Source organism: Strix aluco, chromosome Z (genome assembly GCF_031877795.1).
Source record: "Strix aluco isolate bStrAlu1 chromosome Z, bStrAlu1.hap1, whole genome shotgun sequence".
Classification (NCBI taxonomy): domain Eukaryota; kingdom Metazoa; phylum Chordata; class Aves; order Strigiformes; family Strigidae; genus Strix; species Strix aluco.
In genome coordinates this window covers 95,851,590-95,871,673 of record NC_133971.1, presented here as the reverse complement: position 1 = coordinate 95,871,673, position 20,084 = coordinate 95,851,590, and the positions used below count along the sequence as shown (strand labels likewise).

General features: G+C 44.7%; 1 protein-coding gene across 11 annotated transcripts in view; it reads left to right on the top strand.

Annotated features, from left to right (window-relative positions):
- Positions 1–1,500: 1,500 nt before the first annotated feature.
- The window catches only part of LOC141918134 (transcription factor 4), a 239,365-nt gene continuing 220,781 nt past the window's right edge, over positions 1,501–20,084 (top strand). For 5 of the 11 annotated variants that reach the window (XM_074812207.1, XM_074812205.1, XM_074812211.1 and 2 more), the window contains exons 1-2: positions 3,424–3,928; positions 5,613–5,685. In XM_074812207.1, the coding sequence (XP_074668308.1) occupies positions 3,827–3,928; positions 5,613–5,685 (175 nt within the window). In that variant the 5' untranslated portion in view covers positions 3,424–3,826. Of the gene's footprint in view, positions 3,021–3,423; positions 3,929–4,874; positions 5,003–5,245; positions 5,263–5,612; positions 5,686–20,084 lie in introns of those variants that run through there. The other 6 variants (XM_074812215.1, XM_074812206.1, XM_074812204.1 and 3 more) reach the window with 5 other exon arrangements.

The following is a 20,084-nucleotide window of genomic DNA, read 5'->3' as shown; positions in this document are numbered from 1 at the left end:
CCGCAGGCAGGACGCACAAAAGCTTTGCCAAGTTATTCTGAAATGGGTGCTTGGTAGCCTGCGGCACAGGCAAAATTACGGCAGCTCGTGCTTGAGGAAGAAGCACAGAGCTGTATGCGACACGGGATGGAGTCGTCGCTGGAGGCACCCAACTTGATGGTACTTTGGGACTTGACTTCCACGAGGGCCGGCAGCTCAGCTAGAAGTGTGATGAGCAGGTGAGTGCTCTCTCTGAACCATTACTTGGCGTGAGAAATGGGGGTGCTGGTGGCTTTGGGGGGTCCCGAGGAGCGCGGTGCCGGCAGTTCTGATTCCAAGAACAAACCCAGCCTCCAGCTGTGGAGGGAGTCCTCGTCTAGACCAGGTATCCCCACCCCTGTGTGACACAGCCACAGGAGACCTCCACGTTGGCGGGGGCACCCCCCTCCCAGGCGGCCATCTTAGCACCCGCTCGGCTTTAAGCCCGCGCTGGAAGATGGCCTTGTTCACATCAGCGCGGGGGATACTCCACGTTGGTAAGCGCTCAGCGGGAAGGCAGCTTCTGGAGCACTGCTGAGGGGCACCAGCACTGACCTGGTGATATTTCCGCAGTGAAGAGTGAGCAGTATTACACGGTGCGTCTGCACTCCGTGCCCTTTGGAAAGGCCCCTATCTTTTAAGTCCTTTCTGCGTTCCTCTCGCCGTGGGGCGCAAATGACGACGTGGCCTTATCCGAGAGTATCTCTGAGCGTATCGCAGCGTGTGCTCGGTGGAAGAGAGGACACTTCATTTTCCACTCCGGGAGAGGATCAGGGGGAAGATACAGAAAATGAGGCCTGCGATCTAGAAAGCTGAAAGTTTTATGGGGGGTGTAGGTGTGGCCGGTACCCCCATGCAGGCCCCAGGTGCCGCTTGCCCCACAGTGCCCGTTCCTCGCTCCGGGCCAGGACACCCTCCCCGGGCGCTTGCTTTGGTCGCCCAAGGTTGACATTATGGCACCTTTACTTTTCTGTTACTGCTTTTAGGTTTACGCTTTCGTGCCTAGGCCCGGCAGAGGAATGCGGGTGCGAGAACACCTCTTGTTCACCACAGAGCCTCTCACTGAGGCAAAGGGAGAGCCACGGGGAGCCCCATCCGTCCCCAGCAGCACCCCGCGTGTTATTTGTCACCCCTGCCCAGCCTGGGCCCCGCAGCTCGTCCCCCACCTGCGCCGCTTCCTCCCTTCCCCTCCTCCCTTTGCTCCCTCAGCCCTTTCCCATCCACTTCCACATCTGAATTTGCAGGAAGCCTTCAGCGCACCATCGCCAAAATAAAAAAAAAATAAAACCAAACTAACCCCGCTGCCCGCCGTGACGACGGCAGCCTGCGCACCCCCCTCCCCTCACCCTGCGCGGGGGGGAGCAATGAGACCCACCCCGCGCAAAACGCGCGGCGCAGGGCTACCTTCCCCCCGCGGGCGCGGCCGCTCCGCGCGCGTGTGTGTGGGGTGTGTGTGTATAGATGTGTGTGTGGGGGGCGGCGGGGCCCCTCCATCTTGGTGGCCCCGCGCCGCGCCGTCCCGCCCGCCTCCCTCCCTCCCTCGTCATTGTCTGCGAGCGGCGGCGCGGCGGCGGCGGCGGCGGCGTTTATAAGGCGGCGGGCATTGCCCGGATGTGAGCGGCTGGCGATGTGTCTTCCCGGGCAAGATGCTATTATCCGCGTCTCCGCGGGGGAGGCCGTGGTGGTGAGGAGGAGGAGGAGGAGAGCGCTGTAAACTTGGAACAAGTTTGGGACGGGCGGCTCCGCGCTCGCTCTGGGGGTTTTGCGCTTTTTTTTTTTTTTTTTTTTTTTTTTTTTTCCTCTCTCTCTCTCTCCCAAAGGAAGGACAGAGGGGAAAGTCCCCGAGCCGCCACGGCGCTCGCAGTTTGTCAGTCACCATGTGTTTGTAAAAACAATAGAGGGAAAAGTTGTCGGACCTTCTTTTTTCCTTTCTTTTTTTTTTTTTTTTAATTTTTTTTTTTTTTTTTTTTGGCTGGCTGGCGGCTCGGCTGTCTGGGTGGGGGAGCTGGTGGCGGGCGTTTGGTGGTCGGGAACCCCAAATCCCAACAAAGCCAGGTGTAGGGTGCCTGTAAAGCTGTGGAGTACCCCGGAGCAGGACTGACACTTACAGTACTTTTTCGTGGTTTTGGAGGGTCACACACGTGTGAGATAATAAAGCACTTTGGCAGAAGATTCCTCTCTTTTTTTTTTTTTATTATTTTTTATTTTTGTTCCTTTTTTTTCCCCCCTTGGAATATTTGTGAACATATTTGTGGCCATTTAAGGTAAAGTTCCAATTTGCTGTTAGAGTAACTTGTCTGTGTTTTTTTGTTTTTTTATTTTTATTTTTTCCTAAACTGTCGATCCCAATGTGTTATTTAAAAAGAGGTGCAAGTTATTCGGTGTGTAAATGCAAATAGAAACTATACCGCGTGTGTGCACACATAATTGCTCGCGTGTATAAATATACATATTATATATATATACACACGGTGTAATTACACGTGTGAGATACACACTAAGGTGCAAACGCCAAGCGTGGTAACTCGGTGCTTTATTTCCTACCGGAAAATGAAGTCGAACTAGTTTTTGTGGAGTGTGTCGGGCCTGCAATAGCAAAATGTAAAATAAAAAGTATAACATGCTGAGGGGGGAGGGGGGCCGCTGGCATCGTCCCCAGAAACTTGAGCGTAAAGCGAAGCAAAGGGCTGATTTTTGCGAAGTTTGCAGCAACGCGCTGTGTAAAGCGAAAAGCTCGGCTTTGAAATTTAGCTGTAGGGATTGGGGGGGGGGGGGGGGGGATGATCACAAACAAACCAAAACAAAGCAGAATAATAAAAAAAAAAAAAATATTGTTCCTCTTGGCAAAGTCCGCGCGTCACGTGTATTTGCAGCCTCGTATAAACTCGCTTTGCCATGTGGATGTGCGCGAGCTGGGGAAAATTTAAAGTATAATCCCTGCAAAAGTGCGGCGCGGGCGGGAGGCGGCGGCGGGCCGGGAGCTGCAGCTCCATGAGCGGCGGGTACGGAGGCGGCGGCGGCAGCGCCCGGCCCCGCGCTCCGCTCCGCGGGCGGCGACGGGGCACTTGCGCGGGCGGGCGCGGAGCCGCCGGCGCGGCGGTGGGTTACGCGGCTGCGGGGAGGCGAGGCGGCCGATGCGCCGGGCTCCGCGCGGCTCCGCGCCCCTTCCCCCCCCCCCCCGCGGCGGTCGGAGGAGCCGCTGCCTCCGCACAGGCCTGAGCCGCTCCCGGGTTGTTGTTATTGCCCCCCCCACCCCCCCTTCCGCAAATTAGAAATTGGGGCTAATTGTCAAAGGCTGCTCTCTGCTTCCCTCCCGGCCCCTCCACCCCCGCCCCGCGTCCCTCCGCACCGGCGCCTCCGTAGCCTGCGCGACTTTGCCTTTTTTTTTTTTTTTTTTTTTTTTTTTTCCCCCCTTGCTGTTATCGCTGTTTGCCGTTTCTGCCTCTAAACGCTACTTTGCGTGGAAGAAGGAGAAGGGGAAAAAGTTGGGAGCGGATGGCTGTAGTTTCTGCTCTGGGATCCTCATTCATTCCTCGCTGAACCTCCTGTTGCATAAATGATGCTCCGGGAGCGAGTCTTTTTCTTTTTTTTTCTCCTCCGGATTTGGGTTTAGAGTGGATGTTACCGGGTTTCGATCGCCTCTTTGGAAATACAAGATCGCTTTTTTGTTGTTGTTGTTTTTGCTGCCCCTCCATCTTTTTTCCCTCCCTTCTTCTCAACTACCCACCCCCCGACCCCCACCCCCCTGAAAAATCCGATTGTGTTTCCTGCAAGGCTCGGGACTGGGTTTCTGATTGCGGTTATTTCCATGTTTCTAGGTTTGTGTGATTTTGCTAAAATGCATCACCAACAGCGAATGGCTGCCTTAGGGACGGACAAAGAACTGAGTGATTTACTGGATTTCAGTGCGGTAAGAAACAACGGTGGAAATTAACAACAGCTGTAAAAAAAATATCTTCTAGCTGATCTGTTAAACTGAAAAAAAAAAAAACCAAACCAAAAACCAAACCAACAAAAACAAAACAAAACTGTGATCTAAGTACATTGGGCAATTTTTAATCAGCAGCTAGAACCATGGTAAATATCTTTTTGCTTTAAAAAAAAAAAAGAAAAACAAAAATTAGAGTCTTTTTATTATTTCTTATTGTATGTGATGGGAGATGCAATCGTGTTCGCAGCTTATTTTAATGTCTTGGATGTCTAAAATAATTCATACAAAAAGAGACGCCCCGAAAACCGAACATTTCTCATCATTAGTTAATAACAATATCTAGCACTTTTATTGTGCTTTATGTTTTATAGCGTTGTTGGCACATGAACTAATTAATTGCTAATTAGTTGCTTATATTCTATTTTCAGTTCTTCCCTTGTTTCATTTTTTGGCACATGGAAAGTGCAAAGAAATCCATGACTGTCTCAGTTTAAAGTTTTCACTGAAATCTCATATGGCTTCTGCTGTCATTAAAACTGCTCCAATCTTTTCCGAAGCCCCCCAGCTAGATGGTGCTTTTTTTTTTTTTTTAAAAAAAAAAAGAAAAAAAAAAAAGTACTTTTTGTCTCTTTGGGCTGGTTTGGAGGCCAAACGTTAATCCGGACGTGTGCACTTGTCTAGTTTTGTCAGGCTCCCCCTCCCCCTCCCAGCCCCTTCCTTCCTCTCCCCATCCCCTCCCTTCCCCCCAATATGTCAGGAGTATCTATCTATCCAGTTATTTATTTATTTCAGGGGAGAATCAGTTTGCTGCGAGATGCATGTCTGTTCCTAAAGACCAGCAACACCCCGCAAACCCCTGACCCCCCCTCCCCGTGTAAAATGAGGCTGCTTCAGGCTGGTGCTGCTGCTGCTGCTCCAGACTTGGCTTTGGAGGAATGGCTTGGGGAAGTTGGGCCAGGAAACGTAGCCTGAGGCAGCTTTGCAGCCCCCTCTTTGCTTGTTGCACTTTTTCCATTTGTTCCTTCGCTTTTTGCAGGCTCTGACTCAGGGAAGGTGCGTATTATCCACTAGACACGTCGAAGAAGAGAGAAACCAATTAGGGTCGAAATAAATGCTAGGGAGAGAGAGAGGGAGCGAGAGAGAGGGAGAGAGAGGGGGAGAGGGAGAGAGCCTTGCTTCAAATTGCTCTCGTGTTAGAGACGAAATGAGAATTTAGGGCAGGTGGCACTTTGCATTATTATTCTTTGGGTTCACATATGACAGGCAAATCCTAAAGCGGGATGGAAATGGACATTGCTACATTTATGGCCAAGGTTTCAGCAAAAAAAACTTTTTTCGCCTTTGTCAGCGTGAGAGTTGGAGAGGGGAGCGAGCCCCGCTTCCCAGCCTGGATAACGCTGCTGGGGACTGGGATTGCTCAGAGTCTTCGGGAAGCGAATATTGTTTGGGGAGCTAATGAGCCTAATAAAAACGTGATGATGGTGGCGAGGGGCTGGTGGGGGCTGTAAGAAATATTGACTCGTTTTCAGGTCTGTGGGGGATGATGTTTCGTGATAGACAAACTATGAACGTAGTTCACAGCGAATGTGGAAGGAACTTTTGACTAACAGTGGACTCGGGAATCTCTTGTTTTCCAGTAGTAATGCCTCTTTGTTTTTTTTAGATGTTTTCACCTCCTGTGAGCAGTGGGAAAAATGGACCAACTTCCTTGGCAAGTGGACATTTTACTGGCTCAAGTATGTAAAATTTTTGTTTCGTATGTAGTTAAAATGTTGTTAGTTATTTATCCATAGGCATTACCTTTGTTGTGGTTCTGTTAATCTCTTCTGGGGAGCAGATTCATTCAGATTTGAGCGGAATTATTCCTAAGCGCTGGCTGTTACTATTACTAATATTATTTCCACAAGGCTGGGATATTTTCACAGTATTTCCATACGTTTCTGATTTTTTTAAAAAAAGCCCTAAACTTCTCCTCAGTGTAATTGTTCAAGGTGAGCTAGTTTAAATCTTCTTTTTTAAACTGAGCGTTGGAGAATTTTATTTAGTTTCAGATGCTGTCTTTTGTATGTCAGAAATGCTAACCAAAACATCTTGTGTGAGAATTAATTTTGTGAATAAGAATTGAAGGCTGCTTAAATTAAATAAATAAATAAGCAAGGATCTGAGTATAAACACCAACCTCTTCCGGGAAAAGAACTCTTTAGTATTGGAGATCACTGTTTGCTGATGAAATATTTTTCGGGGAATTAAAATCTTCAGGCTGGTTTCTTTTCCTGGTGGAGGGCAGGTCATTTTCTTTCAAAATATTTGACTGCTTTTGAAGAGTCCCTGCAATTGAACTGGAGGATTTGTTTGTTTGTATGTTTGTTTATTTGGCTGCAGTAGTACTCTATGGGCAACTTCTGCATTCCATAAAAACAGGAGTCCTGTTTGATGACAAAAGAAATATCAGAGCTCTTTGCGGTAGAACATATGTGTACAATAATTGTCTGGCAACTAAAGTTTTATAATAGAGGCTTTTATATGCCTGACAAATTAGAAGTAAAACTAGCAAAGATACTTACGCATTTGAAATTTCCTTACTCTTCTATTAAGTTCGTTTAAGAGGGTTCCCTGCCTTGCGGATGTGGGGTTTTGGACAGGACACACACACATCTCCGGGTAGAGAGTTGCAGTGTTTTCAAAGCACAGGCAATTACACATACCAACACACTGTACGTAGTATTGTTATACACAGAGTACTGTTCTAAATCAGATGGTAAATTTGGACAAGTCTTCACTGCGAACTGCCAGTGGATATCTAGATATAAACACGTCATTGCATATAGTTTCATGCCTGGTATTTGCAGTTTGTACTCAATTAAAGGAACCTCTTCTGTGTGCTCAGTATAGCCATTTTTATTAAATGCACTAGTACCTCAATTAACTTTTTATTTTCAAAGAAGGGCTTCCTAATTTGCAGGTAGCCTGTAATATCCATTTTTAAGATACTAGATCAAATGCCACCTACAATTCTTAAGCACTCATTTGTGAATTTTATTCTGTTCAGACTTTCAAAATCAGAATGTGGTTTTGCTTTACCTTGACAAATTTGGTTATATTATGAATGTAGTGACTTGGAGAATTTTTCCTGTTAGGTTTGAATAACTTTCCAAAACATAATTTGCCTCATATCTCCCAAGCTAAAGATTTTAATCCTATTTTTTGTCATTTTTCTGAATTACATAATTTTAATAACTGATTTAACCAGATACATGATATTGACTATATTTGTTTTAACTGGAGAGAAGCAAAGAGTGTTTGTGCCAGACAAGTCAATTTGTCATGCTTATATACCAGTCAATGCAGCAACAAACACTTGGGCTAACAGCACTTGACTAGGTAGTGATATTTCATAAATGCATTGTAAAGCTCATCTATGAAGTCATTTTGGTCAGAAATACCGCAGGATGGCAAATCTGAAGAGTGAGTGAAAGCGAGGGGTTATCTTGGTTTTTATTGTCTCTAAAGCTGAAAGCATTAAAGTAACTTTGACGCATCATTTTAGACATACAGATAATTTAATGAGCTGAAGTGAGTTAGTAATATTAAGGTGTAGACAGTTTAAAATAACACCTGAACTCTCCCAACGTGTGGATGCTTGAATACACCAGTCTGATGGTGGAGGATGAAGTACCCTGCTTGATAAAGGAGCGTATACTGTGTGTTGGTAGACTGTTTGCAGGCTGTCAGGCAGCACAGGGTGCGCTCTTCTAAGGGAGAATCATTCTGAATTTACTGTATAAATATCTGTTGCTTGGTTATTAGTCGGGGAGTTTCGTAGTGAGTGATCAGTGATTTCAAAAAAGTTGTCAGAAGCTAGGTGCGAGGGACTTGTCCCTCGGTGGTGCTGGGGTGGGTGTGTGGCCTGAAGGTACAGCTGCGTGGAGGAGAAGCGTGGCTATTGTTTCCCTGGGCTCTTGCTGGCCAGCTAGCTGTGTGCGAGAGTCTGGCTGCTTCGCAATATTGGTGTGCGGTGGTGTCATGAGCCAGGACCTGAGAAATTTAGGTTTGGTATGATAGCGCCCAGACAACTGCTTCAAGAGCTGTTTTCTATAACTACATGGAAGGATTAAAGATAGCTCCATTAATGTGAGCACAGTTTATTATTCTAATTATGCATATGGGTAATATGGGATTTTAGGGATGCAGATGCAGCCTGTTCTTCCTCCTGGACAGATGCCCTTCTGAAGTTTGAGCTGACCTTCTCTTAACGGTCCTCTTTTAAAAATTATATTTACTGAGATGGGGAACCACAGATGTCACTCCTCTGAATTAACCTGAAACTTCTCTTATAGGGGGAGGGGAAAAAAAAAAAAAGACCCCAAAGAAAAGTAATTCCAAGCAGTGAAGTGAAACTAACTGTACTTTAAGAAGCGTGGTAATATTTCATGCTTAAAGTCATCTTAATAGCTTTTTACTCATCTAATATATGATGCTCTATTGTGATTTGTAATGTGTGAATGAAAATAAAGTAAAGCCACATTTCCTTTTAATCTTTAATTTCACAAACATGGCTTCTTACCATGTTAAGAACTGGTGAGGGCTGCAAGGGAGAAAGGAATGTAACCTGAGCCACAGCCGTGACATTCCCATGGAGCATTTTTCACATGAAAGGCTTTTGTCAACCCAGTAAAGGACCAGGAGTTTTTGTTTGATGTTTGCAGGTGTTCAGCAGAGAGCACTAAAACAATTCAGCCATGCTGGCTTAGAGACTCTGACCTTAACAGGGAGAATTGGTGAAGACTGAAATTATTTTTAAGAAAACTCCCCTGGAGTTACCTCAAATGTATATTGTATTTGTAAAGTGATTTAATACCTGTTACTTGAATTGAACAATACACATCTATTAGAATTACGCAGGGTTTTTCTTTTTTCTTTTTTTTTTTTCCCCTTTTTTTTTTTAGGACAGTTGCCAAAATAAAATGAATTTTCCCCGATCTTCTAAAATTTTCTGAATAGTTTACCTTAGCTTCTGCAGTAAAAGCATTTGTCATAATCTTAAGTGCGAGCCATTGTAAAATAAGGGAAAGATGATGATTGCTGGTGCTCGATTTTGGGAATGGATTTTGCAGCAGTTTTTCAACAATTGTGGTGCTGAAGGATTTGCTAGGTCTGTCACATTTGGCATATTTCAGGTTTTGAACTGTTAAATCAAAGCCCACATCTTCCTGATTATGTTCAATTTCTGCTTCTTCTATTTTCAGTATTTAATTTTACCTAAGTTTTCAAGCATCTGTTATAGATTGCCCACTGTGTATATGTTTGAATATTGTGTGGGTGTGAGCAGCAGTAGAATAACTGAATTCTTATGATTGGCCATTCCTATTGCTCACAAAAAAAAAAAAATTCTAAAATTTTTGCTAGCACAGACATCACTGGATAAAGTGAAGTCAGTTTAAAGGATTTAAAGGCTTGATTTTAATTTTGCCATTAGTTTGATTAGGGCTCGTCCTGCATTAGAATAACAGCGATTACAAATTAATACATCTTTAACTAGGGAATCACAAATTCAGCTTGGTTTTGAAGTCCTTTTTTTTTTTTTTTTTTAAATATATTGGATGTGTGAGTAAATCATAACCAAATACAGTTTTTAAGTACAGAACCAAATATAGTTTTTAAGTACAGTTCATTTTTGGAGTGTGGCCTTCTGGGAAAGGTACATAATTTTGCTATTATTGGTTGATCATCAGAAAAACCTGCATTAAATACAGTCTTTATCTTGAAAACATTTCGGTAGCCACTCAGGTTTGGCACATCTCCGGATGCGCGCACAGGTCTCACTGCTGTCAGTAGGGATAACGTGTGTGTGTGTGTGTGTGCTAGGGAAGTATACACCCTTTACCAGGGAGGATTTGGGAAGAATGGGATTTATTGTGGGGAAAAAAAAGTAACACATGAGAAATTTTAGGCATATGGATTAGAAACGTACTTTTAATAATGAAGGGAAAGAAGTGCAGTAGGTGCGCAGCTACCGCAATTACATAGGTGGCTCTGGAGGGTAGTCCACATTTGTAATGGTCTATGTCAGAAAACACAGAAAATGATGATTGAATTTGGGTGTTGGCTCTGCTTGCGTGTTGTACCACGTTCCTGCGTTTGCCAGGCGGCATTCCAGGTCTCCGGCGCGCGGGGCACGGCACCTCTGAGCCCCGGACCCTCCGGCCCCTCGCCCCGCCGGCCGCTGCTAGCCCCTGGCTGTGCTTTGTAATACTCCTCTCTTGTTCCGCCTGTTGAAAAATCCTTCAGACTTTAGCTACGTGGATACACAAAGGCAACTGCTTCCATATTTTTCATCCCTAATGTTTCGTAATTATGATTAAGAAGAAGAAGAATGCTAGTTACCTCCCATCCTTCCAGCTATGTTTACTTGTGAAGCGTTCGATCCTCCTCCCCTCCGAGTCCTATTAAAGAGAGTACTGTGGGGGCAGAAAAAGACCCACGCTATGGTATTTGAATTGGCCTGAGATACCGTAGTGCATACTTGGAGGAGCTAAATATTTAGTTACAAAGAAGAGAGGTTACTTCGGAGTTTGTATCTTGCTCGCAGTGGCAAACTGAGTGTATCCTGCAGAGGACGTTCCAGAGACACAGCCACCTACAATCACTCGCATATATTTAAATCTGGAAGCTAAGGTCCTATCTTGGTAATTAAAAAAGAAGACAAAAAAGAAGAAAAGAAAGAAAAAAGAGACAGAAATCCCTTTGATTTCTGAGGCTGGAAGAAAACTAGCCTTATTAAATGGAAGAGGGGCTAAACAAATACCCCGCAAAAAGGTTGCACTGGATGCGTTTTGTATCTGCAGCAGTTCAGTTGTGCCATTGGATGTTGTAGCATTTCTTTAAAATACTTTTTGTCAGAATTGTTGCGTGTCTACCTTGTCAAGACTCCTGAATATATTTAATAATTCAAAAACATACGCATTAGCTGTCTGAGAGGCTGAAATGCTTAGGGGCCAGATCCAGCCAAATGTCACTTGTTAGAGGAGATGTTTGTGCCTGCCATTGCCAAATTTAGCAGTAACAGAAATAATGTTTTAGATTATTCAGTGGATATGAGGTATCTGTGAACAAAGTGTATCTGTTAAACCAGTGAACTTAGGTCTGACTTGGAATTAGGTGGGAGTACAAAGCTTGTCTGACGTGTTCAGTAAGGGATGCAGGAAAAAAAGGCATTTGGGAGCATGTGAGGTACAATTTGGCTTCTTTCCATTAGATTTGTACTCGTGCCACTCCCAAATTCATATTGATTTTTGTCATAGGCAAATGCAGCTTCCATTGACTGAGTTCCCAAGAAACATTAAATAGGCACAAGTAATTGTCAGCCTGTGCATCTCCTGAACACCAGGTCACACAAATTTTAATCTTTCATCACTTACACTTATTTTTTTGGCTACTGCAGGAAGAACATGTGACTTAATTTATTATCTCCCCCCCCATGATTTAAACCATTACTGAATTTTGGAATCGCTTTGATATTTTACTTATCTAGTAAGTAAAAGGATTTAAGCACACGCTTTGGGATCCCAGGAATGTTGCAAATGAACTGCTTGACTTTTTTTGACAAGATCAGCAAATATCTTTACCATACTATTGTAATGAGGAAATCACTTAAATAACAGATGAACAACTAAGTCACATAAACATATATAATAGAACTATGTAATGAAAGTTTATGCTGTTAATTGCTTGAATCTCTCTTAAATGCACAGAATCATGGAGCACTAAAAGCTGTCATATAAACAGTTTTGTTTTGAGTTTAAAATTACTCCTTTTTTTTTTTTTTCATCTGCTATGATAAACAAAGTCATTTTGTAAGCTTTACAGATCAAACATTTACTTCTAATGGTAAACTACGTTTTGTATCTGGAAATGTGTGTCTTTGCAAGGCCCAGAAAGAGAGTAGAGCCCCGGTGGCCCCAGGCCTGTGGTTTTCAGTGTTTGATATCATGTATTTAGATCAGTTCCCATAAGCCAAGATAACAGATCTGCAATTGTTTAATAAGGAACAGGGTATGTGTTTGTAACGGTTTAAAGATCTTTTACCAAAATTTGCCCAGATAAATGATACCAGGGCGGTGGACATAATCAAAGTAGAACTAAAAAGGGATAAAAATTACATTTCAAGAAGTGGAATTTATTTTTTTATGTCCTGAATCGGAGGCAGCCTATTGTTTTGAAGCTTATGAAACGCAGCCTTACAAAAGTCAGGTGCCTGCATCTCCTAGGGCTCACTCCTCATAGCTGGTGGAGCAGAGGTTGCCCCAAGGCGTTTCAGATCAGCGCTGTGAATCCTTTTCTGGCGATGCCTATTCTCTACCAAAGGACCTCGCGCTTTGCCGAGGCGTAGGGCTAGGTGAGACGGATCCCCCCCAGCCAGATCACGCTGTCCTTGCTCAGACAAATTTCTAGTTCAAGTAATCTCACTGTGTGGTCATCGGAGAGAAGAGCCGGCAGAGCCTGGGAATGTTTTACATGTGCTGCTGGAGATGTAGCCATATAAAATTAATATACATGTAATCGTATGTACCATCTGCCAGTGCCTGTAGATAGTCCACAGAGTTCCTCTTGCACCTCGGAAGACAGGAGGAATAACAACAGTTAAAATGAGTCCCTTGAATAATTTAATTTGGTGTTATTTATTCTGTACTATTAACCGCTAAGTAAAAGTCACTACCAAATTTCCTCATCTGCCTTCGTGCAGCTGATGCTGCCCGTCAGGCTGAGGCAATGAGATGTTGAGGGGCCTCCACTCTTTTTTGTCATCTGGGAGGTATGGCGTGCCTCGTGGGATCTAGCCCAAATGCTGACATCTACCTCTTACCGTTTGTGCCACTCGGAGGTTTTCAAACCTGTGACTTTGGGCACAAATCCGTGGTCTTGTAACACTAGCCTGCTAAATTTTCTTCGTTAACCGGTTTGCAGTGAAAGCTTTCTGCCTGGTGCTTCTTGGCAAAGCAGAGGGGTGGCAATGACCAAATTCTGAGATAATTTTTCTGTTTTCAAAGGCTGTTGTGTAATTTCTTCCCTTTGCAAACCTACAGAAATAGGAAAAGTGTTGAGAAGGGTTGGCATATTTACTCTTTCTGCCAAGGTAAACACTAGTGCAGTTGATCTGCATATCAAACAACCAGGTGTATTTAAAAATGGGTTTATCTGGGTGGGTTTCAGAGCGGTGAGAAAGTATTTCATGGGAAGGTGCAGCAACAGCATTGTTCATGAGAGAGCTATTGTGACAGTCACCGTTTAACGATGTCTTTCAAGACTACTATTGGTAGTAATGACAGTACGTAGCTGCAATCCATTGTTGTCTGTGCTGGGTATTGATCTATTTTGGAAACAACACTTCACACGCGCTGCTGTATTTGCAGAGTACTCCTGTGGAATTTGTCTAATCCCCTAAGCCTTGATTTGTTGAATATAATGATTTTCTTTTCACCTGGTGAAAAGGCTTCCGAGGTTAAGATGGTGTATCTGGCACTTGGTGGTGCCTTCTGCTCCGCCGGCTCAGCGGGGTACCGGAGAGAGATGCCGGGTGCTGCGCTTGCGTGGTCGGTAGCTGCTTGGTCCTCTCCTCGCCGAAAGCCCACTCGCATTTTCAGCTGGCTTCGGTGGGCCTGGCATCTGGGCTGCATTTCCTTCATCCAGGGTTTTGCTCAAAATCCACGTCGCTACTGCAGAAGGGGACACGGACGGCCCTGGCACGGGCGCCCACGCGGCGCAGGGGCAGAGGAGCCGAGGCTCCCGCGCTCTCCGGCTGCCGGGAGAGGCGAAGTCGCTGGCGCTGGGGGCTCTGTGAGCAGTGGCAGGCTGTCATCCGCTGCCTGCGAGCTGGCATGCTGCCGGCAGCCTTCCCAGCAGCTCCGGCCCTTCCTGCCCTTTAACGCGCTTCCCACTGCCAGTGCCGCCCTTGGCACCCCGCTTCGGCGTGCGTGTGTGTGTAGAGCACCCTGCTTCGTGTGTGTGCACCCTGCTTCGTGTGTGTGTATGGCACCCTGCTTTGGCTTGTGTGCACCCTGCTTTGTGTGTGTGTGTACAGCACCCTGCTTTGTGTGTGTGTGTACAGCACCCTGCTTTGTGTGTGTGTGTACAGCACCCTGCTTTGTGTGTGTGTGTACAGCACCCTGCTTTGTGTGTGTGTGTACAGCACCCTGCTTTGTGTGTGTACAGCACCGTGCTTCGTGTGTGTGCACCCTGCTTCGTGTGTGTGTACGGCACCCTGCTTTGGCTTGTGTGCACCCTGCTTTGTGTGTGTGTGTACAGCACCCTGCTTCATGTGTGTGCACCCTGCTTTGTGTGTGTGTGTACAGCACCCTGCTTTGTGTGCGTACAGCACCCTGCTTTGGCTTGTGTGCACCCTGCTTCGTGTGTGTGTGTACAGCACCCTGCTTTGTGTGTGTGCACCCTGCTTTGTGTGTGTGTGTACAGCACCCTGCTTCATGTGTGTGCACCCTGCTTTGTGTGTGTGTGTACAGCACCCTGCTTTGTGTGTGTACAGCACCCTGCTTTGGCTTGTGTGCACCCTGCTTCATGTGTGTGTGTATGGCACCCTGCTTTGTGTGTGTGTGTGCGTACGGCACCCTGCTTTGTGTGTGTGCACCCTCATTTGGTGTGTGCAGCACCCTGCTTCGTGTGTGTGTGTGCAGCACCTTGCTTTGGCATGTGTGCACCCTCGTTTGGCGTGTGTGTGTGCGTGTGTACAGCACCTTGCTTTGCGTGTGCATGCGCGTGGAGCCGCAGAAGATGCTCTCCGGCCTGATGCAGAAGGGCTTCTTCCTTGGTCGGTGCTTCATTCACAGGAGTGCAGAACTGGGGAGGCTTCAAACGGGAGATTTGCCCTTTGGATTCGTAGCATTACAGCAGATCCTTCCAGGCCTGTGGGCTATTTCTGTGGGTGCCAGCAAAGTTTATTTTAAAAAAAACAAAACGGAACACCTATTATTGCATATTACATTCACTACGTGGTGATGGGTACCTCCGCCAGGATAATTTTAGGGGTCCAAAAATGGAAAAAAAAAAAAAATTGAAATCAATGAATTAATTCTTAGGCATGTGTGTAATCCCTAACAAAACAGGGACTCAGTTCTTTTTGTTCTGCAGTATATAAAAATTAGACTCTCTCCTGGTGCTGTTTTTCTTGAATAAAAAGCCTGTCTTCTTCCTGAAGATTTGGGATTGTCAGGTTAGCCTGGCACGATGCACATTTTCCTCTGACTGTACATTTAAATACGATCGACCTATTTGATAAATAACCGGTACAAAGGTTTTGTTATATTAAAAACAGCTAAGTATGACTCCTGATCAAATATCAAGACTGTAATTGAATCTCGGGGGTTCTGGTCCTGTTCATAAAGCATTTGAGTTGTTTTGTGCTTCGTGACGTCAGCCAAAAGCTTGATTGAATTATGTTCTTGTATTGTGGGAGCACCTGCCAGTGCCACTAGACTTAAGGGTCTGTCAGCATTTCCATTACAAACCTTTCTGATAAGTTTGTGACTTGGCTCGGAGCGTTTGTCCTGGGCATATAAACTTTCAGCTTGGAAGCAAGTTGTTCCGCCAACACAGCAAACCCAAATAAATTCCCCCAACTCTAAGACGATGCGCAGTGCTCCTCCCCGTGACTCTTGCCTGTCTCTTTAGGAAGCTCTGGTGCTGTTCCGTGGGCACGGTTCGATTTGAAATGACTGTGAGATCTGACAGAGCAGAGGCTGAAATACTGGTGTCTAACGAAGCTACGTGAAAGAGGGTTTCTTCAGTATTTTAGAAACAAAGACACGCAGGGATGAGGCCGGGATGCAGGCTGTCTCTGTAATTCCAGTGCCACGAGGCTCTTTGGGTGAACTTCCACGCGATAACGTAACTGGGGAGTACCCGTGAGCGCGGTCCATCCCTGCAGGGCACGGCGTAGGCTTCCTCATTTTCGAGGGGATTCTCGTTAAAGGGAGAAGTGACAGCAGTGAAGCCTGCGTGTGCAGTTATAATACAGAAATAACTATTAAATTATTTTTAGCTCCTTATAGATCTGCATACTTAATTATGGGGGCTACACGTAGCAGCTGATCCTGAAAGGCAGAGTAAATAGTGCCGCGCTGCGCGAGGTGCGCTGCATTGGGAGCAAATGCTCCTTATCCTTAGATGACTGCTGTCCATTAAGCCTTGTAACTGTTTAAACGCTGCAGATATTTTGAGAGAAGGGCAGGGATGAGACTGCTGCGCTCGTGATAAGGCAGATTCACTGTCAGACCTCCTGAAAGGAAAGAAAGTGGCCTAATAGCTTGATTAAGTTTCGCAGCCGTGAGAGCATCGTAGCGAGTCCTGGGTTCGCCCCGAAGCTCACCCTGCCGTGTGTGCGGGAGGATTCTGGTGCTTTGCCCCTCCTGCCTCTCCAGGATTAACTGTTTTCCTTGGGCTGTGCACAGGGGAGATGATTTGGACTCTCAAGCCTTCATACTGCAAAACCTCGTTCACACAGCATTCCATAGAGCATAAATCGCATCTACCTGAGATTTAGACAAGCATTCTGACGTAGCCTTTCTGAAATCTGCTCCTTTGCAAGGAACACTGTGTAGTCAGCCCGAGGTTGTGAATGCCCTCTCGACGAGAAATAGTACCAAATTTTGTGGTATGACTTCGTCTCACTCGGAGACATTATTTTATTTTTCAGACCTAGGGTACCTTTTTTGTAGTATCTGAATGTTTGTGGCAGAGGGTTGAATGAGAAATGGAAGCAAAGATTCAGAAAATGCTTTTTCCTCATCTTGTAAATATAAATAAATGTGTTTCCTGCTGTGACTAACCTGTCAGGCATGCTTTCATTTTGCTCCTATACCACTGATGCAGCTTTTCTAGTCAGACCTTACAAATTGATCTGCCCATGCTGTGACTAACTAGCGTCAGCTACTAGTTGCTGTCTGTTGCCAGAGCAGTTGGTTTTGGTTTGTCTTAAACTCGTATTGTTCGGAACCGCTTGTGTTCTTTGTGCTAATCTAAGCTCTCCTAAGCCAACTTTATTTAACAGTATTTTGTCCATTACAGTCCTTTGGGAAAAATTATGTGTTAAGTCCTGATTAGAGACTAGATAATGCTTTATTCTGCAGGGTCAGAGTTGTTAGCAAATGCATTGCTTAACTTTTGTTTTCTGTGTCTAATCACTTTGTTGATTTTATACTCTCCAGAAAGATTTACTTACTTAGGAAATACTGTGTCTTGTTGTATAAACAGAGGAAAATTCATGTTCCTAAAATTAGATATTTTGTAAACACCACAAATTAGAGCATTTAATTTATGAACTAGCTTATTAACTAATGGACACTGTCTTTCTCCCTCTCCTAATTTTCTCATTTATATTCCATATTTTTTCTTCTTTTATCTCTTTTAAAACTGAAGCGGTTAATTGGCACCGGTGGCAACATAGTGGTGAGAGCGCTTCAGGTTCATGCTCATGTCAAGATTTGATTAAGCGGTTTGGTCAGTGTGAAATACTGATGCTTCTTCACATCTCCCTGCCTGTGACTGAAGTGTACAACAGATACTGAAAATGCGTTGATACCCAATTAGGAAGTTAACATGGCGAAATTACCAATTATCAGAAAGTAAACACGCAGCTCAGGACGGCTTTCGTCGGCACACGGGCTCTCCGTCGCGTGCCTTGGTCGGGAGCTGCCTCCTTTCCAGGGGAGTGCTGGTTCCCTGGCTGGGGTGTAAATCCTAAAATTATTGGCAGCAAACTGTCATTTTTCTTTTTAACCACAAACCCCCTTGTGCTGAAGCACAAGGACAATGTCAAATTTAAAAAAAAATATTAAAAAATAATATAATGACCCCACGCTTTACTTCTTTTTGAGCCTCTCTTGAGAATTCAGTTGAATCCAGGTTATCTCAGTAGTATTGGATGAGCAGCATGGTCACCTCTTACCTTCACGTGGGTCCCAGCTTGTCCAGATGTTTGTCATCTCATTTTCTCTTATTTCTTCCCTTTACTGACTTGTTTTTATTCCTTCCTTGAACTTGGGAATGCAAGCTCTGTAGGACAGGAAAAACACTGCAGGTCATTAAACCTTCATTAGTTGAACACCGTGGGGCAAGATTTAGCCTTTTTGCAGTGCAAACCCAGGGTAGAGAGCTCTGCCGCTGCAATGTGAGTGTGGCGTGGGGCAGTAGGGAAACACCTCCCAAAAATAAGGGTTTTCCTGCGTCCAGAAAAAAATTACCACTGGACCACATGGCCATGTGGATCTGGCTAGTACAGTAACTCAAGCCCTTGATTCAAATTGTCCCCTTTAATTCTGATGATTCCTTGCTTTGGGTGCAGAAAAGGTTATCTATTTAAAAATTAGAAGTGAAGGAGTAGGAATGGAGGAAGGAACTGAAAACACTGTAAGCCAAAACTTAACAGATAAGGTGAATATTATTTGCATTTTTGTGCTTCTGGAGTCCCACTGCCTGTAAATGCCCAAGTGTTTTATGTGGCCATTGAACCCCTAGTATCCGACTACAGGGAGATGATATTTTAAAATTTAACGAATGTCTATCTGACTGGTTTTTAACATATTCATAAGTGTAAAAAAAAAAAAAAATAAATCCCCTGGCTCTGCCATTGGACAGAATTGTGGTGTGTTTGTAAACAGGGCAATGCCGAATGCCACGCCTAATGGAGAGAGTTGTTATTTTCTTAATCCAAAATAGAAAGAGCTTAAAGAGAAAGTGCAGGATTATAAAAGAAGCAGCTTTATTCTTTTTAATATAAGGTTGTTTCCTCTTATTCAGCTCAGTCCTATCCCCACTGATGGAAAAAATAAACTTCTGGTGTCCTCTGCAAGGGTGGGATGAAACCCCTTGTGCTGACAGGCCCTTTGCAGGGCACTTGTTAAGGGGTCACAAGCCCTGTGCGCTCTCTGGAGTCGCTTTGTCATTTTGGTTATATTTGTACAATCGTTATTTTTCTGCTTAAGCCTCTTCCCTGTCCGTTGCTGTCTAAAAGACTTAGTTCAACAGGAAATTAAAAGAAAAAAATGAAAATGGATGATCTGTAGAACGTTTTCATACTTGACTGTTGTATTTATCAGAAGTTGATTTGAAAAATATCAATGCTGAATACAAATAGAAGTGAATTTAAAAAAAAATAACAGGCATGACACTAAAAGATGGATCTGAGAAATAGCACTCTTCCTGGTCTCTCATTTGTGCTGATGGGAGAATTCCCGGCCGCGAGCGAGGGGCGTGCTGTGAGAGGGAAGGATGGGGCTGCTCGCTTGCTCGTGCCTTCACAGATGGCACCCATCTTGCCTACTGTGACTTTCGTCAAAGACTGGCATCTTAATCGAACGTAATCATCTAGGTGCCTCCAATGTCGGTGGAGAGAGATAGGTGTCTGTAAAGAGATAGGGAGGCTTATCCCTTTTTAAGATAAGGGTTTAAGATGGCTCTTTCAAGGTACCTGTCTCTTCGTACTGATTGTAAAGACAGCTCGGTGACTAGATGCCTGCTTTTTAGATGGCTGAAGTTAAATGAGATGAATCCCATCTTAAAGGTCCCCTGGGTCTACTTAAATCCCTCTTTTTTTAAAAAAAAAATTATTTTTTTTAGAACACAAAATCCTTCATTCTTATGTCTCTGAAGAATCAAGAGCCCCCATCATATGGACTGGAAAACTGTTCTCTCACTGCAGCATTCTATGTTATTATTTATGTATTTATTACATTTATTAAAGACTGCCACTGTGTTTGGTGTTGTGCTTTTTAGAGGGTTAATTGGTTCCAGTTGCAGAGTTAATTGATTTCAGTTGGCTCCCAAGGAGGAGATGTGAAATGGAGTCTCTTCTGAGGGTGACACTTCCCGGGAGAGGGAAACACCTCCTCTCCCCTTCCTGCGAGGTACAATTCTCCTTTGTACCTTAAGAGAGGAAATTTTCTCTGCATTGCCATTTCATCTCATTCTTAACAGCGCGTCCTATAAAATGCCTCCTTCCGAGTGGCAGGGTGTCTATGCAGTCATGAATGCACGTCTCCATTATTAGCATCTTTTGATTTTATTCCAACTCGGTGACTAATAGCAACAGATTCCAAATAGTTATTCTGAGACTTTTGACTCAGTCCAA